This window comes from Erpetoichthys calabaricus, chromosome 2 (genome assembly GCF_900747795.2).
Source record: "Erpetoichthys calabaricus chromosome 2, fErpCal1.3, whole genome shotgun sequence".
Classification (NCBI taxonomy): Eukaryota; Metazoa; Chordata; class Cladistia; order Polypteriformes; family Polypteridae; genus Erpetoichthys; species Erpetoichthys calabaricus.
The window spans coordinates 208,985,338-209,013,133 of NC_041395.2; the positions used below are offsets into that span (position 1 = coordinate 208,985,338).

At 35.7% G+C, this 27,796-nt stretch overlaps 1 protein-coding gene across 2 annotated transcripts; it reads left to right on the forward strand.

The window, feature by feature from the left end:
• Positions 1-974: 974 nt before the first annotated feature.
• On the forward strand, positions 975-27,796 carry clk2a (CDC-like kinase 2a). Of its 2 annotated transcripts, XM_028795088.2 has the most exons (13): positions 975-1,109; positions 8,999-9,171; positions 9,973-10,219; positions 13,610-13,712; positions 14,251-14,317; positions 17,922-18,038; positions 18,220-18,386; positions 19,824-19,918; positions 21,205-21,334; positions 21,581-21,663; positions 22,199-22,278; positions 24,904-24,994; positions 26,174-27,796. In XM_028795088.2, exons 2-13 carry the CDS (start codon positions 8,999-9,001, stop codon positions 26,372-26,374), a joined length of 1,554 nt encoding a protein of 517 aa, XP_028650921.2. In that variant the 5' UTR covers positions 975-1,109; the 3' UTR covers positions 26,375-27,796. The 2 variants fall into 2 exon arrangements, with proteins under 2 accessions (XP_028650921.2, XP_051779038.1); XM_051923078.1 differs by lacking the exons at positions 975-1,109; positions 8,999-9,171; positions 13,610-13,712 and having other exon boundaries at positions 10,076-10,219.

The following is a 27,796-nucleotide window of genomic DNA, read 5'->3' on the forward strand; positions in this document are numbered from 1 at the left end:
GGAAATTCATATAGACAAGTGCCTACCCACATAAATGCTAATGTCTTTCTTAAGATTTTATTTGCTCTATTATGATTGGGAATGCAATTGATCAAGGTGTAAATAAATTCCCTCTGATCACCTAAAACCTGAATGGGCTAAGTTTGGCCTAAAGTTAATGGTTCCCTGTGGCGGTGTTTCTTAACATACCAGCTTGCATAATGCATCAAGACCCAACTCGCATAACCACCCCACGCCCTCACTCTCTCATCTAAAGTAAGTGTATATCAAAGCTTGAAACTCCAACTATTAAGAAATCAGGCTTTAACAAAGTGTACCTGTGCTAATGTGTCTTCACTTCAGGCATATATGCACATGTGGTAGGTAGCTCTTACCACAGAAAACTCAAAGTGGGCCACCACAGGTTTCTTTGTGGGCAGTACTAGCTCACTCTGCCCACAGAAAGCCCCAAGTAGGCCCACATTGTCATGTTTGTTGGCCCATTAACTTCAATAGTTCCGTTTTAAAGTCAGGATGGCTTTAGGTCCATTCTTCAGGAAGAGGGCATACTCACTAATACCATGCCAAGTTATGCGGTCAATAAAATGCAGTTAAAAAAAACAATAATTAAAACTAACATTTACCTGCAAAGAATAAAATACTGCATTAGTAACGAACGAATAAAAGAAATTAAACTTAGGAAACATCAGTCTTGCAAAGTAAGGCAAAAATGTGAAAATAAACCGTCTATGCATCCGTTTATTTTCAAACCAGTCTAATTTGTGGGGATAACAGATGGCTTGTATAACAGACGCTTACGTCAGTAAAATATTAAGTTGGCAATATGCCTTCATAACAATTGTTGTTATAAAAAATGTGTGAATATGAAGAATTATAAAATTTGTTCAAGTAATACCAGAATGTTGACAAAAAACACGGCAGTCACGCCCCTTTGCTTTCGTTATGTATATGTAAGACTCGGGGGCGTGCACGTACGACGGTTACGCTCACGAGCAAACGCTAGCGGGAACGAGTGAAACTGAGGAGGGGGGGGGCGGTTGTTTCCGATAAACTACACCGCCAAGACGGATTTCTTGTGGGACAAACGCACTGGCCTCGCTGCGAAAACGGTAATAGAGTACATATTTTGTAAGCATGAAGGGGTTGTGTATGGTTGTGTAAGCGACAGGCCTACGGAATAAGTATTTTTGCCATGCCCTTTCTTTTCGAGGTGTACTACGTGTCTTTATCGGCACTCTTGCGTTTACAATAAAATGGCGGCTGCTGGCTTTGAGATGTGTTCAAAATCTCTGTAAAATGGCGGAGGAAACACGGAAAAATAGAAAGGGGCTACGATTACAGGGAAAAATGTGAAGTGTAATGGGACGATACTGCAGGATAGAACGGAAACACTTTTAAGGCCTTATTGTTTTTCAGTGCAGATCATTTTAAAAGGTGTGGGTGTGTTGAGTGGTGACAGTTTCCGCATGAATAACAAGACAGCGTGCCCAGTAGCCGTTTTTCTGGAAACAGACTTGATACTTAGTGCTCATCCAACTAATACACCTACAGAAATTCACCACATGGATAATGTATATTATTTACAGTGAGCTAAGGTTTGTAATATGAATGAACTGCAGACCCTCCGTTACAGATTTTGTAATGTGAAAACAAAAACTCTGAAAGGACATAAGGCGGTAAGCAAGCCTTGCATGGTTGACCAGATAGTTGCTTAAAAGCTTTGACCTGTTTTCTCCCATGTGCATTCTTATTGGCACACTGTGTTGATGATCCGCTGTCACTATGAAATATTTTCAAAAGAATATATTGTAATTGGAGATTAAACTTTTAACTGAAGGCAATTAAGGTAGTCTTTGTTTCTAAACAGTTACTGTCACGCTTGTTAGAAAGAACCAAGTAATCTACAGGTTTAAATGTTTAACATTAAACTTTGGGTTTTATTATTTGTAACCGTTGGTTCTGTTGAGCATCAGTGTGCCGTTTATGCTAATAAACAGGTTTGGCACAACCATACGATTTTACAGCTCTTTCGTACTAAAATATTTAAATAAAATTGTTACGTTTTTCGAAATCGTACACGGACAAATGCAATAGACCGATTAAATAAGGCGTCAAACTGGGCATCGTACATACTGTTCTAAGAAATGCTGCATTGCTTGTAGTTTTTGCTAAAGAAATTACTTCCTCGTAGTGACCGGCGATTCTCCCAAGAATTCATTATTTTTGAATGACCCTTTTAATTGAATCATTTACGGATTCGTGAGCACCTGAGGACCAGTCTAATGATTGGATTGGGTAATGAATAACTGCGAGTTGCACAATTCTCAGTCACTTTCGATTCTGTAACGAAACGTCTTGCTTGAAATAATGCACCTTAAATGTTACAGTGTCTCGTGTACGGAAACAGATCAGTGGCATATAAAGTATAGTGTTATATATAATTATGTATTGTAAAAATATTTGTGTAGTGTATAATTCAGTTAACGTTATTTGTATACTGTACACATATATACAAATGCCAAAATAGTGTGCGAATTTCTTAATTATATATTCGTGATCGATCAGGACAACTTTAAGTATACGCCGGACTCTTTAACGATTCAAAGGAATCTGTTCATTTAAACAGGTAGTTTAACATAATGACATATTTTATTGGCTAACTAAAAAGATTACAATATGCAAGTTTTCGAAGCAACACGGACCCCTTCTTCAGGCAAGATGAAGAAGGGAGGTTCCTCGAAAGCTTGCATATAGTAATCTTTTTAGTTAGCCAATCAAAGGTGTCATTTTGCTTGACTTCTGTTTTCATCCATAGTGGCTAACACGGTGGAACACCCTACTACTACAAACGGATAGTTTGAAATAATCGACTTAGTATTTTATGTTGCTCATTTTTTCGTTGTATTCCTTTTGTTGTTTTTAGTTTTAAAGTCACAATTCTTACAGCGTTGGTATCTCTGTCTCCCAAAGAAAACGAACCATAGATAGAGAACACACGTAAAAGTAGCTGTAGAGTTATTTATGCTATTTAACTTGTGATTGAAAGTGGCACTTGCATAAATTGTCCAATGCCTGCTTTGTGAGTGAACACAACCTTAGGTTGGTAGTTATAACAGTAGGAGTCCTTTAAAATAAAATTGGCACTTTAATTGCCAAATGCAATGCCTCACAATACAATTGTGTTAAAGATTCTTAATATACTTAATATAAGATTCTTAAGAATATACTTAATCTAATTCATAATTTTTCAGGTCAGTGTAAATTAAGTCAAAAGCATCTGGTGTTTGTTGTTTCGGCAAGATAAGCATATGTAAGATAAAAGTGTTGCCTTCTTAACAACATACATTGTATATAATTAAGTTCCGCTCTAATGAATAATTCTCATTTTTTACTTTTAATATAATAGGTTTGGATCAACTAAAGTGTGCTCCTAGTGTGTTTATTTACACACATGTTACCTTCAATAAAATTTTGTTGAAGCTATTTTTAATTTGGTGGTGGAGCTCCTGGTTTTCTGTTTATTTTGTAAGACGAGTTTGAGCTTTTCAGTGAAAGCATTGATTAGTCGTGCTTTTTGAAGCCTTAGCGCAGGTGGTTTACAAACCAGCTCAATAAAGTCCAGTAATTTAATGCTGTGGTGTAAGCATTTAAGATTTGCAGAAAACTTTGTAAAACTTTTTGAACCAGGGAAAGCTATAGTCCAAAGATTTGCATGGTATGTTGCTAAAACTGTAAAGATAATTGGGAGAGCTGGGACTTTGAACCTGCAGGTCACAGTAACATCATACCTGCCTCATGCTCTTTGTAAAACCAATGGAGGCTTACCAAAAAGTCACTGTTTTAGTGCAGAAAGTCTGAAAAAGTATGACTAAATACACTTGTGTTAGAACCAAAACACTGTAAATATGGGAGGCTGTTTACTGATTTCCTATCTCAGCTAAGACTTAGAAACACGTCCCAAGTTCAGAAACTGAATTTGAGACTGACATTTCCTACTTTTAAACTTGTCAGTACTATTATCCTCAAAACTGTCAAAAATATAATAAAAGCTGTCCCGTGGCTCTTATACAAGAGTAAATAGGTTAGTGAAAATAATTTGTTAATAGAAAATCATAAGGATGCAGTTCAAGTTGGTTATTTGTCAGTGTTATGTTTAAAGTAGATCAATTGTTAAATGATATGTCCTATCTGCAATGTATGCTTCCCAAGCTTAAATTGCTTTAAATGTTTTATCTGCCCAAGGCATTGTGAGCCAACTCAGACAAGTTTGCTTTGAAAAAATATCCAAAATTAGATTATAAAAATAAACTGATGTAACCAGTACACAGCTTTTTCATATATACAGTGTGGATTTGCCAAACTATGTTCAAAATGCAGTACTGCTGACAATTTTTTGTTACATTTTAATGTTCTTGAAAGCCACATCTATTATAATTTGATAGTCGCATGTACTTGTTTTGAGCATTTTTGGAAAAATTTATATGCAAGTTCTGGGGTATCAAATCTTCTTTAATTCAGTGCACCTTCATGAATGCAACACTTCTTTATGTAATGTGGAGAAGGTAAAATTTGATTGACATGTCAAAACCAAAATGTTATCTGTTATAAAAATTCACATACCTGATAGTAGACTACATGCCAGTACTGGGTAGGCTAAGATGATTGACTAGCTAATCCACTAATGAATTCTGTTTTGTTTTTTTTTATTATTATTATAATGTGTTATTAGTAACCAGTAAAACTTAATTCAGATTTTATGGGTTTTCAAGTGTACTTCATTATAAAATTTGTGTAAAACATTACCATTTGTACTGTATTGTTTTTGCAGCATGTACTGTACAAGTGATGTAGTGTGTTTACATGTAAAACATGCATGTTTATTTTGTTGCATTAATGGTTGTATTATTCAGAATATAATTCAAACATATATGGAAGGCAAAGCAAGTACACACCATTGCTTTATGTTACTTATGAGGTTCAATCTTTTGCACTTTTTTTTTTTTTTTGGGAACGTAAATCTTGACCAGTAACCCAAATCAAATTTTGTATTTAGTATAGTTGGGTGCACCTAACTGCTTTCATAATTGTGTGCTCTTTTCTGTTTTTCTTCTCCCTGTCACTGCAAGACAAAACTAGAAGATGACAATTTCGAACTGTACCATCGGAGGTAGAGAGCAATAGAAATACCATTCAAAGCAACACTCTTTGAGGGCAGAATTTTAATACAAGTAAAGGAAAATTGGTTATTATTTGCTCCTATCACAGTTCTTAGGACTATTAAGTAATTGTTTAAAAAAAAAAAAATTCTATGATGTAGAACAATGCTGCTCAACCTTTTTGATGTCACAGCCCACTTTTTCACATGTGACTTCACGACCCAGTTCGACATTCTTCTGGAGTTTTGTTGAATTGAAGATGATTATAAAGAAAAAAACTTGCGATCCAGTTGTTGAGAAACACTGGTATATATGGATTTATAGATTTCTATACCGGTTTGAAATTCACAGTGAATGTCTGTGTTTGTGTAACTAAATGATATTGGTTTGCTTAAAGGTTGTTGGGTATATCTTCAGATATGAAATATGCTAATGCCGTTGTGACAAAGTGGAGTAATATTCAGCTTCCATCTTAATACAAAGACAGAGTGGTACTATAATTCTGTAACACTTGTTGACTTGTATGGAGATTGATGATATACGAGGGGGGGGACCCAAAAATAACCGGAATTTTGTTGTTGTTAGGTTGGTACTTGTAGTACATGGTTGGGCCGCTAGGGCGATCTAGTTACACTCCTCACAAATCAGTCTGCTAAGTGCCATCAGTCTGGAAGGTTGTGCTTGTGTTCAGTGAATTTTTTTGTAAAAGTAGTTTTGTGCAAGTGTCGTTTTTTTACGATGGCCGATTATCGTGAGCAACGCGCGGCAGTGAAATTTTTTCTTCTTGAAAAAAGTGTTGCAGAAACTATTGTTAGAAACGGTATGACAACCCTGAACCACCCACCCTACTCACCGGATTTAGCTCCGTGTGATTTCTTTTTGTACCCTCAGATGAAAAAAGACTTGAAAGGAAGGCGTTTTGCTGACGTCGAAGAGGTAAAACAAGAAACGACCAGAGCATTAATGGGCATTACTTCAGACGAATTTAAAAAATGTTTCGAACAATGGAACAAACGGTTAGATAAGTGTATTTCTGCCAATGGAGAGTACTTTGAAGGAGACAGTTTGTACAGAAAATTAAATTAAACACGTTTTAAAAATATTTCCGGTTATTTTTGGGTCCCCCCTCGTACTTAACCTGCTTATTCACAGCCTTGCTAACCTCTGTCAGCTGCCTCAAAATATGTTGCTTCTGCCAATTTATTCTTCTTGTTTAATGAAATATAAATTTACAAAAATGTTCTTCTGGAATTTGGGCTCTCGCATTCATTTGTCTTTTAATTGAATATTATTTTGCATGCATTTATGGGTCAAGTTACGTTCCTTAATACGACAAATGAGTTTGTGATACAGAATTAAATGACCTTTATTTCCCAGGTGTATTTTCATTGTCAGTGGTATAGGGAGGATATAGTTCTTGAAAGTGGGCTCTGTGCAAAACTCTTAGGACATTACAATAAGTTTACTGCTTGTTTTTAATTTTAGTAATAGTTGTTCTGCCTGCACCATCTGGAACTCCCTTCATCTTCTGGAAAGGTTCTATAATTTTTTCTCTTTAGGTACACTGTTCAGTTTTGTGTTCCATGTGAGTTTTTTTGCTTTGCATAACTTACTGCAAACTTTCTTGATTGAAGACAGTGTAAAGTGCTCTTGTGCTTTTGGAGATCAGAGTGTTGCACAACCCACTGAGTGTAGCCCTGCATCCACTATCCAATCAGTGAGTTTTCCCTTATGGATGAATTGAGAAGTATGCCTGGTAGCAGTTTATTTTCAATGTTATTAATGATTAGTAGCTGCAGATAGGAATGTCACAAAAAAAATAAAATACTTTGGTACTGAAGTTTATTTTTTAAATTCAATACTATTGAGAAAGTAGGTACTGCATTTGTGTGACTGCCAGTAGACTAATTACTCTGGAAGGCACAATAACCCATGATTAAAACTACATATAAAATGCCTCACGATGTTGATTATACAGAACCCCATTAACACTTACTGAAAAGAAAAATAGCAAAGGTTATGTCTGGAAATGGTTTTGTGTTTTTGCGCAAGAGAATTTCAATTTCAGCAAGAAAGTGCAGAAACCATTTTTTTTTTCATTTTTTATTAAAAGAAAAGAAAAGACACAACTTACACTCGGGTTCAGGTTATTGCTTCTTTTACCATATTATGGAATTATTTCAATGAAAGATTTGTATAGTGCTTGCTTTGAGAGTGAAATAACTTTTACCAGTAAAAAATAAGGTGTAATTGTTTAACTTGTTCCCTTTATATGTAGGGAGACTTTGCATTTAGTCTGTGATTGTAATGAGTACTTCTTCAGATGTCTATCAGTTCAAGCATCTGTCTATTTTCTAACAGTTCAGTATGTACAGTTCAGGAACATGCTGGGATGCAACTTATACACATCCACCATTACACTTGAAGGACTGCCAGCAGAAATGGCAGTTGTATAAAGTAGACATTGATTTGAATCAAAGTGGCCATTTTGCTTGTCTGAACCGACGATGACATGAGCAGCACCTATTTATTTATTGTTTCAGTACTTCAGAGGAAAAGGCACATTTTCAAATATCACGTGTACTGTGTTACTAAAGATGCATGATCACTGAAACATAGTTACCAGGACAAATAAAACCACATACTTTATTGCTAAATGTGAATCTGAAAAGGCTGAATTTGTGTCATTCGTTTTGTGAAGGCTAGCTGGTGTTTATTAGTATAAGCTGTAAGTGAAAGCACACGTCATATATTTGACTGGTGCATTTAGGAATGGAATGCTGTCTCGCAGGTGTAAGTTTGACTACAGGTAACAGCCCAAGTAATTTTTAAATTCTAGATTTGTACATAGGCATAAGCACTAACAAAGTGTGATCACTCACACAATAAACCTTAAATTCCCCCACACAGGCTGTTTTTAAGAAGTTCTGAAATAAAGAATTAATGTAAAACTGATGGTTTCACACATGAAGCTTAAAAAAAAAAAAAAGGGGGGGGGGACCGATTTGAAAAATTAAAGCACCATGAATTTAAATGGAAATACCTAGCATTATCTTGTAAAAATATTTGGATTTTTATTTTTTTTTATTTGAATTTTAAGCAGCAGCTTTCAGTTACTGGACAGAAAATATCTGAAGAAATTCAGAATGCACACTTGCTAAGTTAAATCAGTAGAAAATAACTTTTTTTTTTTTTATAATCCCAATGCTGAAATCCCCCCCCCAAGATTATAAACCCTATTTGTTGTTGCACTGTGGCTCCCCATTTCTGCTGCACATTAAAATTCAAGCCTTGCATTGTATTTTTATATGTATAAATGCCAGTGTGTCTTTATTTAAGTAATAGTTGGGTAACCACTTGATGGATATACAGTACCAGTATTTTAAAGCTGTTGCAACTGTCAGTATTTATAAATTTCAATCTGTGTTACAGAAAAAGGCCCAAAAATTGTTCAGCAAATTGAGGTATCTTAACAAAAAGCTAGTGGCTTAGCAGAGTATGTGCCCGTTAATGATGGAACTAAAGCAGGGTGTAATTTGCTGAACACAGAGGCTGGCAATGTAATTGATTGCTGATACAAAGGCATTAAAACAATATTTGTGCAGGAAAGAGTGGAAAATGAACTGCAAAAAATAGATTAGTGGACTGAATTTTTTTCTGTTTTTGAGGAAACTAGGTTTTTGAGAAGTTTTCCCAGTAACTAGGCCATATTTTACCTAAATTATTATATATAAGCCAAATGTAATTTCAGTTTGTGATGTTGTTTTTTTTAAACTGCATCTGAAATTAAATATGTAATCTTCCCTTTTTCTTTTTCTTATGCAATTTATTGTCCACACAAGATGCCTCACTCAAGACGGTACCGTTCCTCGGATAGGGGTAGCCATAGTAGTTACCAGGACCGGTACAGGGGCCGTAAACATAGAAGAAGACATAGCCGGTCGAGGTCAAGTAGCAGTGAGAGGGAAAGAAGAGGCCGAAAACCAGAGGATAACTTCCATCTGCGCTCCAGGAGGTGAGGCAAGCAGCTGTAGGAAGAACTGTGTTACGACTCATTTAATTTGTAATTGCTCTTCCTTAAAAATAACAATATTTAGTTTTTGGGGTTTTTTTGCATTCTTGCGTTAACACATTTTATTTAAAACAGACTGTGGACTTCACCCAAAAATATTATTTTTTATGTTGCTTACCACATGTAATTTGTAGTAATGGCCAAGAAAAATTTTTAACCTCATGTTTTCACAGGCAATGGACATTAATTTTTTGATAGATCAGGGACCAATTAGGTCAAATTCTGGATAACGGCAAACAAGATCAAAAACCTCCATGAGGGGGGTGGGGGGGGGGGGGGACTCCCATTGCTCGTGTTGCACAATTCCCATGTCAAGTCAGACATTGTATGCTCACAATGTACAAATCGCGTGTGTTATTTGCTAAAATATTGTTAAATCACTCTGGAAAATTGAAAGTACTCCACAAACAGGAATGTAACACGAGTAATGTGAAATTTTTACGTAGACACTTTTTTAATAGTTTGCCATTGTCTAGCATTTGTCATTGTTGAGTCCGGTTCTGTTAGAAATATTATTTTCATTCTCCACAAATACATGAGAATGAAATGTTTTCTCGGCCATCACTACAAACTTCACAGGGCAAGTAACCTATAAAGAAATAATTTGAGTGTAGTATGCCTTTAATTGTGAATGAAACTTTTGTTATGAATGTTTGTTGTAGAGAAAGTGATGGATGTTTCTTAGTCACAGATGAATTCAGAGTACCAATGTGTCTTGCTTTCCCTGTTTCTTGGGTATATCAGCTATGATAACCACTCCATGGACTGTAGAGCATATGATCGACGCTATTGTGAAGGCTACCGGAGACTGGACTACAGCAGAGACCATGTTGCTGATGGTTATTATGAGACAGACTACTCATCACATCACCGCTCCTATGAGTATCGACGCTCTCGAGACAGGGAGGACACCTATCGCAGTCGAAAGAGCAGCAGGCGTAAGCACAAACGAAGGAGACGTAGAACCAGGTCTTATAGCGCATCCTCCTCGGTGAGTCTCTGCACCCAGTCTGCAATAACATCCCACCCTTCCCCAATCCCTGTGGACAAAATAACTTCTATTTTCTCCTATTTAATATTATCTTCTTGCAGCCCCAGGATTAGGTAAGTAGAAATTCTCTTTTTAAAAAGTCCTCAGAAATGATCTTTTGACTTTGATGCTGTTGTAAAGTCAACATGCTTTATTGCTCAGTTTACAGTTTTCACCTAATGTTAATAATAAAAATTTTTTTTTTTTTTTTTGAACCAAGATAGATTTTTTTTTTTTTTTAAATCCCACGGGGCAATTTGGCTTTTTTTATTTGGCATTTGAAAATGTTTATAGTAGTGCAGGGTTATTCATAAATTTAAGATTACCATAGACAGTTGATTTCTAGCTTTGGTTAGAACTAATAAGTCATTTAAAATATAAACTTTTTTTTTTTTTTTTTTTTTATAAATATAGCGCAATTTTTTTAGATTGGTTAAAAGTTTGGTTAGACAAAGAGCTTGTCTTTTGTTAACTCAAGCATAAAACTACGTTTAGGGATCGTTAGTCATTTAGGGTTGTGAAGTCTAGCAACAGTAGTTCAAAATTTTCCCCATCCTGAAATACTTTTAGGGACAAATACGTATTTCATTGGAATTGCTATCATTTATGTGAGGAAAGTTGTAAAAGCAATAAAAGTAAATAAATTTGGTCTATTGAACTGATGTTCAAGTTAATCTTTTGAGCAGTACCTTTGTAATATATATTTAGTAGTTTTTGGAAACTGCTTATTTTGTTATCTCATGTTGTAATAGAATTCAGTTACACAAGCATTTGAATGTTTTATCTTTAATGGGACCAAAGGTTTTGGTTCTGTGTGTGTGTGTGTGTGTGTGTGTGTGCACTAGGAGGTTGCATTGTTAGCGTCAGAGTAATTGAATCCTTTTTGCTTCAGTTCACTATAAATATCGGTGCAGCGCATTTTGTAGCCCTACTAGATTTTGAAAGAGATGCAGACAAGAGTGTTTTTACACTCTTTTTAACTCATTTTCTTACAAAATGTCTCTGATAGCGAGAACATTTGAGGTTTTTGACTTGTAGTCAGAAAGTGTTCAGGCTCAAGCTGAATGAATTTGAGAAGGTCAGGTGTTATGTTGAAAAGCATTGGCAAGATTTCACAGGATGGCATTTTCAGTTTTTTGTTAAGACTCTGGGTCTAATGATGATTGCAACTCAATACATTTAGAAAAATACATATCACTTGTAGCCTGTGCTTGGAATTTGTCTTCCAAATTTGCTCCAGATTTGGCTTAGATTTTCAGCTTTCCTTGATGAGGTATGTGGATAAAAAGCACTATTACAGTCCACTCAAACATTAGTGGTTGTTTTTTTGTTTTTTTTTTCTTTCTTTCATCCTAACCCCCCCTTCCCCCACTGCTCTCAATTGGCACACCTTAGGGTCATATGCTGTGGTTTTTAGTTTTTAAATACATACAGAGTGAGAATATATTTCTGGGCAGTGCTCTGTTTCAGTAGTATTTAAATGTTGTTCCATGAACAAACTTGCCTAAGCACATAGTTGTAGTAAGAACATAGGTAGCCAATTATTAATGTACAAGGCTTATTCATTTTTTTTAATGGAATTCTGAGGGTGTGTGTGGTTTTGTAGGTGTGTTATGGATTGTTAGCAATCTTTAATTTTTTAATAAACTCAAATGGAATGTTCTTTGACTTTTAGTGATGTTAAATTCTCATTTATCAAAGCAGTACATACCACCCATATACCAATAAATCGCTCAGTTAGGTTATGGACTTCTCATCAAATATGTTTATTTTTGTTAGTGATCTATTGCTTTCATACAAACCTGCGTAATTGCATTCATGATTTGACAATTGTGCTCGTTTTTTTGTGTGTGCATTTAGTATGGGTTTTCTGCATATTTCAGCTTTTTTCAGAAACCAAAAGGTGCATAGGCTTTCTCTTAGTGGACCTGTTGAGGTGTTGACTCATCAATAGTAAATTGTTCATGCATGTTGTTGTGCGGGCATAAATACTTTTGTTTTTCTGACTGTCATGCTATGCTGATTTATGAACCATCTTGGACAACTTTAACTAAATTAGTAATAGTCAGTTTTAAGAATTGTATAGCTTAATGCACCACAGCATTTAAATTTCATTTCTTAATGCTACTTAGTCAACCCCTGAACTAATGCCAAATGTCTGCCTGTCAGTTTCTCAGATGGGCTAACCTGGAGCAGATCAAGGCAAAAGGACTTTTGTGTGTTATAGTTGCCGTTTGCTAGGATGAGTTGCTTAGAACAAGAATTGGTTTCTATATTATTACAGCAGTTGGAAATTCAAATAAGTAGGAATCATTCTGCCTAGCCAGTTGCCTGCAAATATTTTTTTCATTTGCGTGGTTAGTTTTTAGAGAATTTCTGTATCTGATTAGGAAAAACGTTCGGTATAAGATATTAAACAACAATAACCTGTTACATAGCAAATGTGATTTTATAGGAATTGATCTGAACATTGACTTTCAAAATAGGTGTGTGTAGTAGCTGCTCCCATTTTTAGGTCTGGGTAGGTAATAAGCAATTTGTTTCCTGATTGTGGAAACCTTGAATTTTTTTTTTTTTGGTAAGCCAGTTTTTAATTTAGTGCTCAAGTTGAGGCACAGGACCAAGGGGTTGGGGGTGAGAGGTTTGAAAGTTTTGTTTTGTGAGAGTCAAGACAAATAACTAAATTTGTATAGGTTATGGTTCGTTGTCTTACATACTTAACATACTTATTTGGTTCCTAACCTTTCTTGAGCACTAGACTATATAAGATTTTTTTTCTGTCTTTATCATTTAATATGTGTATAGAGTACTTGTTAGTTGAGTGGATAGACAATATACTTGCTCAAAATAAGGGTGTATATTATTATGTTTTCTATACTGGGAGCTCTCTACATTTTGTAAATTGTTCTGGCCTGGGGAAAAGTTTTTGAATGTTTAAATATTGGTTCAGTGTTTATATGTATTTCTATGCAAATGAATTTCAAGAGATGGGGTGGGGGTGTGGGGCAGGGAAGGAATGTAGTACTGTCATTTTGTATTTTTTCTGCTAGTCTTTTGTTTTTGTTATTTCCTATAAGTGAATATTTTCTTTGAGAGAAAAATCAAAAAAATAGAAAACAGACAAAAATGTGATCTTTGACATGTTCCCTTGCAATATCCCTATCGTTATATATTCCTATGTGCCGTGATATGAATTGGCTGTGGGGATTCATGACTGGCGTCTGCCCGTTCCTCCTACAACCTACTGCAAACTACTGCTTCATCCATCCGCCTGCCTTCAATGCGAAATTCCGAACCAAATGGTTTGACCACTGTGCTGTGGCTGATGAATGGCGATTTGTGCCTCGACAGAGAAGTGGAAACAGCAGCGGGGGCAGGACTCGGGCGAAGAGCGTGAGAGATGACGAGGAAGGTCACCTGGTGTATCGTCCCGGCGACTGCCTACAAGAAAGATGTACACAGCCAAATCGTAACATTACAAATTTAGTGCCTCTGTTAGCTTAAGAAAAGGGAATTCCCAAAAAAACCACTGAAAACCTTATTGAAATTTGGCAGGCAAGACAGGGGAAGAAATGAAAATATTCCTGTTCATTTTTATCTTGGCTTATTTTGTTTTAATTTTTTTATGTATTCATTAAGTATTTATTTAAATATATAAACTCAGCTTTAATTCCTTTCCTACCAATCATCATGCATTTTAAAGGATAGCTAATCATATTAATTGAAAGAAAAGAATAGAGAGATTAATTTTGCATAATAATTAAGGCAGCTGGTGTTATAGACCATCTGCTTTTTAAAATTATTTCAATAAATTGTTTTAATTCTGCATTTTTTCTTATAGATGGGAGAGTGCTAATTGTTCTGGTTTTTATTTTAATTTTAAGGAGGGTTAGAGCTTACATAATATGGTGGTCTAGAGCAGTATGAACAACTGTGTCTGGATTGTTTCAAGGAACCTCTAATTCTCACTTCTTTGTTATCTCCTCCATTAGATGAAATTGTAAGCACACTTGGAGAGGGTACATTTGGAAGAGTGGTTGAGTGTTTAGATCACCAAAGGTATGTTTGAGAGAGACACTTTGTATAACTATATTAAATATATATTTTAACGGCAAAAAAAGCAGTAATGTAATTAATGCCTAAAATTTACCAGTTTAATATAGAGCACAAGTCTTCTACATGTCTAGTTATGCAGGAGCTTCGTGTAAAATGTTTTTTAAAGGGGTAAAGGAAAAAAACTTGATTGGGCAATTCAGTAGCATGAAATCGGTGATTGGTACCTCCCTTGAACAAAAACCTGATCAAAACATCCCTAGACAGTTGTGCTCTGTTTACATGGTTCTGCATGAAGTGAAGAATGGGAATCCCTTGCACTGTGTGGAGCAAAAATAAATATGAGTGAAGTCTATGGGTTGCCTTTGTAAAAGCCTCTGCCTCTTTCATATGTTTCTGGTTTTTCTATAGGTGTTTGTGTTTTTTCTCCAATAGCCACCCCTGCCCAGTGTTTCCAATTAGGCAATATATGTGTCATCCAAATACCAATTAAAAGTGTACATGTATGAATTTATTTCTTCTTTACAGAAAACTCGCACATCTTCAGAGTGAATAATCAGGACTTGCAGAAATTTTATGAAGTGATTAATAATTTTAAGGCAGTCTTGTGTGTTGTATGCGTTTTAAAATACATGGTAATGTCACAGTTTTACATGTTCTTTCAAAAGCTCTCCATATAAAGGATGCATGGGATAGCCATCAAAGTAACATGATCCCAGCTTCATTACAAATGAAAACTATAGATTTTTTTTTTTTTTAATTTTATTTGAAGCACCTGTGGAAAGTGGAAATACATTTTAAAAATGCATTTTTAATCTTTTGCCATGTTCTGTTTAACTTCATCCTCAATTATGTATTCAAAGTCTGAAGCAAGATGGTAGATTAATCAGTCAAAGCAAATAGTTAGGTCCATAAATATTTGGACAGGAGCAACTTTTTTCTAATTTTACTTCTGTACATTAACACAATGAATTTTAAATGAAAACTCAGATGCAGTTGAAGTGCAGACTTTCAGCTTTAATTCAGTGGGTGAACAAAACGATTGCATAAAAATGTGAGGCAACTAAAGCATTTTTTAACACAATCCCTTCATTTCAGGGGCTCAAAAGTAATTGGACAATTGACTCAAAGGCTAGTTCATGGGCAGGTGTGGGCAAGTCCGTCGTTATGTCATTATCAATTAAGCAGATAAAAGGCCTGGAGTTGATTTGAGGTGTGCTTGCATGTGGAAGATTTTGCTGTGAACAGACAACATGCGGTCAAAGGAGCTCTCCATGCAGGTGAGAGAGCCATCCTTAAGCTGCAAAAACAGAAAAAATCCATCCGAGAAATTGCTACAATATTACGAGTGGCAAAATCTACAGTTTGGTACATCCTGAGAAAGAAAGCAAGCACTGGTGAACTCAGCAACGCAAAAAGACCTGGACGTCCACGGAAGACAACAGTGGTGGATGATCGCAGAATCATTTCCATGGTGAAGAGAAACCCCTTCACAACAGCCCACCAAGTGAACAACACTCTCCAGGGGAAAGGCATATCGATTTCCAAGTCTACCATAAAGAGAAGACTTCATGAAAGTAAATACAGAGGGTGCACTGCAATGTGCAAGCCACTCATAAGCTTCAAGAATAGAAAGGCTAGATTGGACTTTGCTAAAGAACATCTAAAAAAGCCAGCACAGTTCTGGAAAAACATTCTTTGGACAGATGAAACCAAGATCAACCTCTACCAGAATGATGGCAAGAAAAAAGTATGGAGAAGGCGTGGAACAGCTCATTATTCAAAGCATACCAAATCATCTGTAAAACATGGTGGAGGCAGTGTGATGGCTTGGGCGTGCATGGCTGCCAGTGGCACTGGGACACTAGTGTTTGATGTGACACAGGACAGAAGCAGCCGAATGAATTCTGAGGTGTTCAGAGACATACTGTCTGTTCAAATCCAGCTAAATGCAGTCAAACTGATTGGGTGGCGTTTTATTATACAGATGGACAGTGACCCAAAACATATAGCCAAAGCAACCCAGGAGTTTATTAAAGTAAAGAAGTGGAAAATTCTTGAATGGCCAAGTCAGTCACCTGATCTTAAACCAATTGAGCATGCATTTCACTTGTTGAAGACTAAACTTCGGACAGAAAGGCCCCCAAACAAACAGCAACTGAAAGCCTCTTCAGTAAAGGCCTGGCAGAGCATTAAAAAGGAGGAAACCCAGCATCTGGTGATGTCCGTGAGTTCAAGACTTCAGGCTGTCATTGCCAGTAAAGGGTTTTCAACCAAGTATTAGAAATGAACATTTTATTTCCAGTTATTTAATTTGTCCAGTTACTTTTGAGCCCCTGAAATGAAGGGATTGTGTTAAAAAATGCTTTAGTTGCCTCACATTTTTATGCAATCGTTTTGTTCATCCCACTGAATTAAAAGTTGAAAGTCTGCACTTCAACTGCATCTGAGTTGTTTCATTTAAAATTCATTGTGTTAATATACAGAACCAAAATTAGAAAAAAGATGTCTCTGTCCAAATATTTATGGACCTAACTGTACATCCCATTTAATTTCTGGAAAAGATTGTGTGTTGTGCCACTCATTCAAGTACATAACCGTCTTCTCTTATTTAATATCAGAATCTCAAGCCATACTGCATTAGCATGAAAACACCTGCCTTGTTTTGTTAACCGTTTTTAAGAAAATGGCAGATCACAATGCAGCTGATTTCATTGTGGTGTGAAAGGATCACTAGTTATTTTTTGATTTTAAAGTTCCCTTCATGATCCTTTGTGCTTATAAAAAAGACTTCCATGGGAAAACTGCCATTCTAATATAAACAAATTGCTGCCTGTTTTTCTTGGCCCTAATTTTTGCATCACTTTACATTAGTATAGCAGTATTTTACAGATGTTTTCACACATTACTTCCAGGGTCTACCTATTACTGTGGTGTTTATTTATTTATTTTTTAATGATCATTAGTAAAGCATCTTTTTTCTTCTTGTAAAACATGCCCTTTCATATTTGTAATATTTTTAAACAAATCCTGTACACCAGTTAATTTATGCTAGATCTATAAAGTATCCAAAGCAACATGTAAAAGCTGGCTTCCTTTTGGTGTTAAACTCCCATATATTTTTTAAAAAATTTTTTTGTATCGGATCTATTTTTTTAAACTACGTTTTTAATATCTGCAATGCTTATTGTAGTTCTCTCAGTCGAGGGTGGGTGATTTTTTAGTGATAATCACCAAATATTTTAGACTGTTCTAATGAGGATTGCAGGGCTGGTAGAACTGTGGAATTTCAGCTGGGTTAAGTGCACCTATGGTGTATATATCACAGGTGTCTGTAAAATGCGTGGTCAGAAACCGCTAGATGTTTAGATATGCTAACAAATAAAATTATTTTTGTATCCTATTATTTTTGTGTGTTGTACATTAGTTTTTTGTTTTATAGCAGTGCCTCAAAAGTGGCATAGCTTATTTATGACTTATTAAATGAAAAAACTATTACGACCAATGAAAGGCAGCTAGCTTCTTAACTTTTACTGTCATTTGACTGATTTTATTTTTTTTAATTAATCGGATCTTTTTTTTTTGTTTTTTTGTGGGGGGTTTCTTGCAGAGGCGCATCAAGAGTTGCACTTAAAATAATAAAGAATGTGGAGAAATACAAAGAAGCTGCTCGTTTGGAGATCAATGTTTTAGAGAAAATTAATGAGAGAGATCCTGACAACAAGCAGTAAGTTATTCAGTGTGCATCATGACTTTGTTTTTATTAAATTTACAAGTGCTTGCTTTGGCTGAAATATTCTCAGATGAAAAATTACCACAAAACAAAATCATGTGTATCTGTTTAAATTACTAGAATTGTTTTTTTGTTTTTTTTGTTTTTTTTTAATAAACTGTATTCTTTGCTTTAGTTTATGTGTTCAGATGTTTGACTGGTTTGACTATCATGGACACATGTGCATCTCTTTTGAGCTGCTGGCCCTCAGTACCTTTGACTTCCTGAAAGAGAACAACTATGTGCCATATTCTATTTTCCAAGTTCGGCATATGGCATACCAGATTTGCCAAGCTGTTAAATGTAAGTTTTTTTTTTTTTTTTTTTTTGCTTTTTTTTGTGAAAGACCTTTGTGTGTGTGTGTGTGTATGTTTTGCATGTCAGTGTTTTACTTTTGTTTGTAGTAATACAGTATGTATGCTATTCATGTAACGAAGAGGTAGGTTCTATATAGCTTTTAAAAATATTACCTAACACGACTAAAACAAGGATTGTGTGTCAGGCAGTGAAACTGCACACATTTATTTTATATTAATTGTGTATTCTTGCAACAGTGCTCATTGTACAAACCTTTACCTTTCTGTTCAACACGGAATTACTTAAAAAGTCTCACAGACTTCTACTCCTGAGAAGAGATACTGTAGTGTCATTTTGAACTCTCTAGTCATGTATTATAGTTGCATTTCTTTGAGGCATTCTTGCTTAGTTCTGTCTTTGAGAAGATACTTTTGACTTTCCTGAACTGGAGCATCAAAATTGTCTTTTCAGTGGGGGTGTGCAGTATTGGCAAAACATTCTCGTTATTTTCTGGGACTTTGACAATAATATTTAAACAATATTTTGCATCCTTTAAAAACATGTTTGTAAAAGTCTTATCGATCTAACCTGGTCTAGAAATACCACACAAGAAAAAAAAAAACTAGCATTTGTAAACATGTTCTGTCATATATTGCACAAAGATGCAAAAAACCCAAACCTTAACATTTTAAACAAATTACTAACTTCAGGGTCTTTCCAATATTGCACAAAGATATCAGAAAGAATAAATAATTGTAAAATTCTACTGAGGAAACTTCCAAGTTCTATGACAGAAGCACCAGTCTGCTCATAGCATCTGGCTTCAGAGCAGCGCAGTTAAAGGTTACAACATTTTCTCCGGTGCTGAAAGCCCTCTCAGAAGGGCTGCTTGTGACAGTAATGCACAGGTACTTTTATGCAACTTCCCCCATTTTGGGGAAATATACTTGTGTTTTCCACCACTCAGTTGGATTTATATCACTGTTAACTTCAAGTATTATCACGTAGCTCTTGATATCTTTTTCAATGGCAATGTGCAGAGACTTGCCTTCTCTGAATTCGTTTTTTTTTTTTTAATGGTTGATAAAAGACTCTTTTTCTTTCTTGGTCTCTCCCTTGTGTCATCACCTGCTCCAACAGCTGCAGCCATAGGAGCAGATGGAGTGGGGTGAGGAGGCAAGGATCTGTGCAAGTGTTTTAAGTAATGAAAAAAAGTGCTTTGGCCTCAAGGACACCCGACCAAGATGGCTTGTGAAGTAAAATGTGTTATAGGCATATGCTTCTTAGGAAAATTAAAATAATCCCATTTGAATGAATTACAAAATTTGTTGTTTAAAAACAGATATTGTAATCTTTGTCACAATGAAACACTGAAATTGATTTTTTTTAAATATAACACTGAAATTTAATTATATCTAAGCAATACTTCTCTTCTATTTTTAGTTCTTCATGATAACAAGTTAACCCACACAGATTTAAAACCTGAAAATATTCTGTTTGTGAATTCCGACTATACAATAAGTTATAATGCTGAAAAGGTAAGTAATAACATGGCAAAAGAAATAAACCATTAATCATCAAAGAAGGTGGTTTTAGAAACTGCAAGCTTTTGTATTAATAAAATGGTTTCCATAGACTGAGTGCAAATTATTGTAATTGGCCTTGCACACATTTACAGTTTTCAGTTTTTTTGGTTTTTTTTTTTTATATATATATATATATATATAAGTTGGAGCCTATGCAGGATTTAATAACTTTATCAAGGTCACACTGTTGGTTATTGGTATAAATAGAACCACTGGCCTTGTCATTTTTAGGCACTTTGTCATAATACTTGCTACCTCTTTGCAGTCTTTTTGCATTTTCTTTTAAGGAGGGGCCATTGTGGCTAGCTCCTGCTTTCAGAATAAGTCAGTGGAACCCATAGGCATCTACAATTGATAGCTTTATGAATACCTTAAGTGAAGGGTGAGCATGGGTTGGCACCCCTTACCAAATATACAAATACACTGTTTTCAATTATTGGCTGCTTGTGAGACTTTAATTTTGTAAAGTCCTTTATTTGCTCTCCTTGTCGGCAAAGGGTAAGGTATAAGTAACAGGGTTTTATTTATAGTCTTTTACCATAAGACCCTTTCTGATGCAATTTGTACTTTGAAATTGAGTCCTCCTTTGTAAAATGTTTAACTGTTCCTTCATCTGGTAATAAACTACATGGTCATTGGTCAAAGTAATAGAATGCTTTCATTAAAGTTTAGTTTTTTTTATTTTTTACATGTTGTGGTTAAGTGTTTAATCTTAATTTCTGGCATATAAAGAATCTAACAAAGTTCATGTCCTTTGAATATGAATATATATATATGATATTTTTTTTTACCAGTTGAATTGAAATTGCCAATGTCTCCTCCTTTTGTTGAAATTTGTTGGCAGATATAGAACTTAAAAATATATCTGGGTTTAATCAGCTGAACCAATCTAACGTACTAATAAATAACCAAAACAGGTTAGGAAGTTTCCCCAAGTAGTAATTTAAATTTTAAAGGTGAGTTGTTAATGGGTAGATTTTTTTTTTCTTAAAACAACAACATACATTACAAAATTGTACTAAATTTAATGTATGTTATGGTCAACAGAGCGAGATCTGGGTTTTTTTTTTTTTTTTAATTGCTTCTATCCTGCCCTTCACATTTGAGACAGATATTTACATATATGTGTTTGTGGTCATTTTATAGACCCATTACTGAATCTGGAAGTGTAATTAAATGGTATAAAACTATTGGAAGATGTTATCAAATTATAAAGCATATTGTTTTGTTATTGGTAGAAACGTGATGAACGTACAGTGAAGAACACATCAGTGCGGGTAGTGGATTTTGGAAGTGCTACCTTTGACCATGAACACCACAGCACCATTGTTTCAACTAGACATTACAGGGCACCTGAGGTGATCTTGGGTAGGTTATCCTAGAAAAAAAAATATTTTAAGTAATTGCGTAATGTTTGCCTTTGCATGCCTCTGAAATTTCATTTAAGACAGTGAATAGTAAAATGTTTGAAGGTTTTGTTCAACTTCAGTATTTTTTTTTTCCTTTTTGTTTTTTGTCCTACCTGATGCTAGGCTTAATAGAAATATTTTCAGTTTCACATTAAACCCCTACAATTTTTGTAACCATTTCTATAATTCTTGCTTTTCTGTGCAGAATTGGGATGGCACCAGGCTTGTGATGTTTGGAGCATTGGGTGCATAATATTTGAATATTACCTTGGCTTCACATTGTTTCAGGTAAGCTGTATTAGTGTTAATGGAGTTCTGATTTTTGTATACATTTGTGATAAGTAACCACATGCTTAGTCAACCAACAGTTGTTGAGCTGTATAATAGAGCAAAAGTCCTATTGCACAGTCTCTTTGGACGATTAATAGATTTCGTAAAACTTGCATGTTTGTGTAGATTGTGTTATCCAGATGAGTTAGATTAAGTACTAATTATTGTCCTTGCCTGCGGTGGGTTGGCACCCTGCCCAGGATTGGTTCCCTGCCTTGTGCCCTGTGTTGGCTGGGATTGGCTCCAGCAGACCCCCGTGACCCTGTGTTCGGATTCAGCAGGTTGGAAAATGGATGGATGGATGGATATTGTCCTTGCACAAAATATTTGTGTTCATTATGTAAGTGAATTATGCCCAATTTATTGTGCAGTGATCGCAATGAACATCTAGGAATGTAAATCAAATCAGCCTCTGTTTCTAAGGACCTTGTAAAACCTTCTGAAGAGATTTAATATTTTGCTGTATTGGTTGACATGAATTTATTATCTACAGACGCATGACAACAGAGAACACTTAGCAATGATGGAGAGAATTTTAGGTCCAGTTCCTTCTAGAATGATTCGAAAAACCCGGTAAGTCTGTTCCCATCCCCAAAAAACCTTTTGTGAGAATAGCCACTTGACAATGACGTGTCCCGTATTGATTCCAGAGTTGTGCATCTTTAAATGTCTTGGATGTGTAAAGTAAAATCCAGTTTTTTGGGAGACAAATTCCTAAAATGCCTTTTAGTAGACATTAATGTAAAATGCAGGTTTGTATCCATATACTTTCTTTTAAAAAATAGTGAGTGTTACTCACTGTATTTACACACAATTTGCATCGCCTTTATTACATAATCAGAATAGCGGTTTATTTTTGGGTTTGTGGTTTAGTCACACAAGTGCCAAAAAACCCCTTGAGGCATAAGGTTTAAGGTAGTTATTGGGAAAGTGAATATGCAGCCTAATACTCCACCCTGGATTAAAAAGATTACCGTATTTTTTGCTCCATAAGACGCACCTGACCATTAGACGCACCTAGGTTTAGAGGAGGAAAACAAGAAAAAAAATATTCTGAACCAAATGGTGTACTAATATGTTTAATAAAATATAGCAGAATAATATTTCAACCATGTAAATTCAACAGCGGTATTAAGAAACATCATCACTGTCATTAACAAATAAGGAGATACTTTAAGGTTCAAGCACTCTTCTAGTTTTATGGAAACCCCAAGAACTCCTCATCGCTAGTGTCAGAATTTATGAAGCTCAGTTGCTCACAATCACTTTGCAGGAGCACGTACCTATCATCACGCACGTTTGGACCAATGCTCCCTGAAGTTGTATCGCCAGCCTAGTCCCATCTATATTTGTAATGCCACAAAGCCCTTAATCTCGTGTTTTGTTGTGGGTTTCCAGTTTGAAAAACGAGAATGCGGTGCAAGCACAGCCCTCGATTCAAAAAATTGCTCTGCATACCTGTTTGTCTCGTCTGACAGTAGCTGAAAGGCAGCTTCAGGAAAGAACAGCCTGAAGTAGTCTAGCGGCTGGTAATCTGTCGAGTCCAACAGCAAGCCATACTGTCTTGTGAAGTCTGGTAGCTAGTTTGGCTCCCACGGATCAATGTCTAGGTATTCCTCCCACACGAACCTTGCCATAGGTGCACGAATGCGCTCAGCTGGGGCGGCATCGGCTGGTGTCCCGATCAGCTGATGCCAGTTCCTCACTCTCTTGTTCAATCTCCTGATCACTCTCAACAAAAGTTCGACTCAGTGATAATGCGCAAAACATTTGTTTTCTGCACTCGCTTCGCTCCCTCGTGAGATGTCGATGCCATCTTGCCATTGTTTACATTTCGCAACTCACCCACACGCAAGGATTAGATGCCGAGTCAATGAGTCTAACATTCCTCCAAGCACAGAGGGAATGCCTGTAACGTATCAGTGAGTTTTGTCGCCCTCTACCCCTGGATGTCGACTTTTGTCAGGTAATACACATCATGGTCTGTGATGCAATATTCGCTCCATAAGACGCACAGACATTTCCAACCTTCTTTTGGGGGAAAAAAAAGTGCGTCTTATGGTGCGAAAAATACGGTAAATAACCCATGCAGTTTTTAAAGCTCAGAAGTTAAAGCATTATTTTGATGCCCTTTATAGAAGAAAATGTATTTCTATTGCATCTTCAGAGATCGCTTAATAGACTGCATGTATAGACTCTTATTGAAGTGGATTTTTTGTGCGATTCACTTGATGTAGGATGCTTTTGATGCATGGGCCTTTCTCACAGACATTTTACATACATCCATCTGGACCTGTTTGAGCATCTGATGATATACTTGTGCATATTTGCCAACTGTAAACGATATTCAGTTTTCCTAAGCACATTATTTTTTTGGTTCATGTATATTTTTATCTTTAATTGGCTGAGGGTAGGTAGGTAGTGTGTTCTGAAACCTGTAGTTTGAACTGGCATGATTAATTTTGGCTGCAGTTAGATAAAGGTGTAGTTATTGGGTGGAACCTGACCAATTGGAAGCGATTTTGACAATGAGAATGATTTCACACCAACTATTAGAAAGTGGTGGGTATGATGGTGGTTCCTACCAATAGCAATATTTTTTCAGAAATGTTTTTTATGAAAGATGTTAATTTATTACTCAAATTATGCATACATCTAGCTAACAAATGGCTGAAAATGAATGGGCTATTTGTGCTTGATGATTTTTAATGGAATGATGCCTTTCAAAGCAGTCCATTGCAGGCATTGGAAGGTCATATGGTTTGCAATATGCATATTCCAAACTACAGTACATAGTCTGGATTTATAGTACTTGTTTTTATCAATGGGCTGGAAATAACATTAAAATAGTGACCAATATTTGATGCTGTGCTGTAATGAAATGGATGCCTAAAGTGTGTAAGCTTTTTATTTCATACAAGTTGCTTCCATTTGATAGCAGATAAAACCAAATAATGCATTGTAGATGACTTTAGGTGATACTTAGAAACCATTTCATCATTGATGTTGACCATAGCACTCTTTACCTGAGTGTCTTTCCAGTTTCTTTTGTTTACATTACACTCACAAGACCGACTTTATCTTCTTAATCCATAACAAAAAGTCAAGAGATTCCGGGTCTAATAAAAAATATGATGTTAAGGTGCTTGATTAAAACAACTTTCTCTAAACATAACTGTTTCCCCTTTCTCTGTTAAGTAAGCAAAAGTATTTCTACCATGGAAGACTTGATTGGGATGAAAGCTCTTCAGCTGGGCGATATGTCAGAGAGAACTGTAAACCACTCCGGGTGAGTGTTTACTGTGAATATACTTGGACACCACTGCATTCTTAATGAAAAACTGTTTTCATCTTCTATGTTTACTTACGTAATGTATAAATTGTGTGTTGTGCATCCAGCCCATGATTGAATCTTGTCATTGTAGACATATAAAACATGAATAACACCACTGCCAGAACCCACAAAAAGTGTAAATTGAGTACATTTTAGAATGTATACTGTAAGGTTATAGTCTCCTTTGGGATCATTTGTCATACAGAAAGACCTACAGTATGTAGCCACCTGAAATTTTTAAACTGTATTTCAAAGAATACCTTTTACTCATATGAAATAACTGCTACTATTCCATAATGCATTCTTCCATTTCCTGAATGCATTGTATCCATTACAGCCAATTCTTCTGCTCTACATCATGCTATCAGGAACAAGCCCTTGACAAGCATACATCTCAAGTCACTCCCAGCAAGACATGTTAGGGCTGCCATTGAAAATATCACCTTTGAACAAAGGGGTAAACTGGCAGACTCTAAACAGTGACTAGGCCAGGACGAGAGATTAGGTCCTCTGAACTGTGAGAGAGCAGAGCTAAACCATTATACCACAATTAAGCCCATATAATGGTTAATGTTTTGTTTTTTGTTTTTTTTTTTTTATATCGTGGTATTGTGTAAAATGTACATTTAAAAACATTTTTTGCATGTAATGGAACAAACACACTCTAAAGTCAAAATAGAGCATACAATTCAGTAATTAAAACAAAAAAGTGTATTTAGTATTTGTTGGGTGCCATATTAAGGCCGACTTTATATACTACTCAAAAAACTTAAAGGAACACTTTTTAATTAGAGTATTGCATGTGAAAGTTCTGGAATATTGTTCTGGTCAGTTAAGTAGCAAGAGAGGGTTGTTAATTTCGTTAACACCAAAGCAGCTGAAAATGATTAACAGGTGCTCTAGAGGGCTAACAATGAAATGACCCCCAAAACAGGAATGGTTTAACAGGTGGAGGCCACTGACATTTTTCCCTCCTAATCTTTTTCTGACTGTTTGTTTTTTTTCACTAGTTTTGCATTTGGCTACGGTCAAAGTGTTCCTTTAATTTTTTTTGATCAGTTTATTTGAATGAATTATTTACATATGTATTCAAACCTCCAATTTCTTAACATAGGTTTTCTTTTTGTGTTACAGAGGTATATGCTTTGTGAGGCAGAGGAGCATCATCAGCTGTTTGATGTAATCGAGAGCATGCTAGAGTATGAGCCATCAAAGCGTGTAACTTTGAGCGAATGCCTGAAGCACTCCTATTTTATGCCACTGCGAAACAGCTCAGAGCAGCAAGGGTGCTCTAGTGGGAAGAACTGGGAAGGCAACCGTGACATCAGCCGGTGACCTTTAACCTAAAGAGAATCTGGAGTAGCCAGATGCATTAAAAACTTCTCTGATCACTTCTGGCTTTAAAAAGAATTACATTATGTGGTTCATCTTTCAAGAGCTACAAGGATTGTTGACTTGTGGGCAAGATTTGCTCACATTGCACCGTGGCAAAAATTACCTGCATTTGTTTCTGGGTGGAGGAAAATTTGAGGAGTTATGGTTCCTCCTCTTTCTTGTTTGAACTGTTCATGGATTTTGTACTCGGATGCTGCTGCCAAAGGCTACTGGAGTATTCTAGTGGTGAAGTTTGAGTGTGAGAATTAAGAAACCTTCAGGTTACATGTGATCTACCAATAAGGCTTAGAGATGAACCATTGCTGCAAAATTGCTGCTCCTTTTTTGCTCTGTTTTGTGTAAAACAGGGCCAGCACATTTAGGAAGCAGTGTTCCATAGCACGACTGCTTTTAATGCAGTCTATCCTCTCCTTTACATGTATCTGCCTTATTCATTCCTTCCATGACAGTATCCCTTATTAAAGGAGTGGTTAAGAATAAATTGTAGTTTTGTGGGGTTAATTATTCTTCAATGTTCCATGGGTTTTAAACAAATTTTGTGAGGGCACTGTTCAATGCTGCACATCTAGGGTTGGACTTCACTTTCGTGTATGGTTTAAAGGTTGAGTTAGCACACAAAGCATAGAATATAACAACTTTACTGCCAATGTTAAGTGACCCAGGCTTTGAAATTGGAAAAAAAATGAACGGCACTTGGCTTAATTTCTAGAAGGAAAAAAATTGCAGAAATCTGCACAATAAGGTTGTCCTTTTGTTGTAATCTTAAATGTACTGTTTTTCAGTAAGGTTTTCAAGACTAGTAAGCAGTGAGTCTGGAACCTAAACCGAAATTGACATGCTAGTAATTTGCTGAAACCTGAAATACTTTTCCACTAGGTTCCTTTGTATGTTTAATCTTTCTTTGGTATGAAACAATCGTGACACATGCAATAAAATATTACAGTACAAAACTGAAATAACACCTCCTTTTGAAAATGTTTTTGTAAACAATACATACTGAATAGGAAATGTTTTTAAAGTGTTTATTTTATGCATTTAAAATAATTTAGATGTGGGGACTGTTAAGTGTAGCATTTCTATTTATTTGTATAGAGGCGATAAAAGCAAATGTAGACTGCCCCTCTTCAGCCTCGGTTCATTTGATGCCACTCCATCATTCCTCCGAGGATATGTGTTCTCCCTTACCAGCTCTTCCTATGGTTAGACCAGCATCTACATGTCAGTTTGGGAAAACTTCCTTCAAATGTGAAAATGTGTATATTCATCAAAACTTGTAAATAAGGAGCGTTGTAAATGTTTGCAATTTTGTTTATATTTGTGTATAAAGTTATAATTTGGAGATAAATATGTCCTGTAAAATCA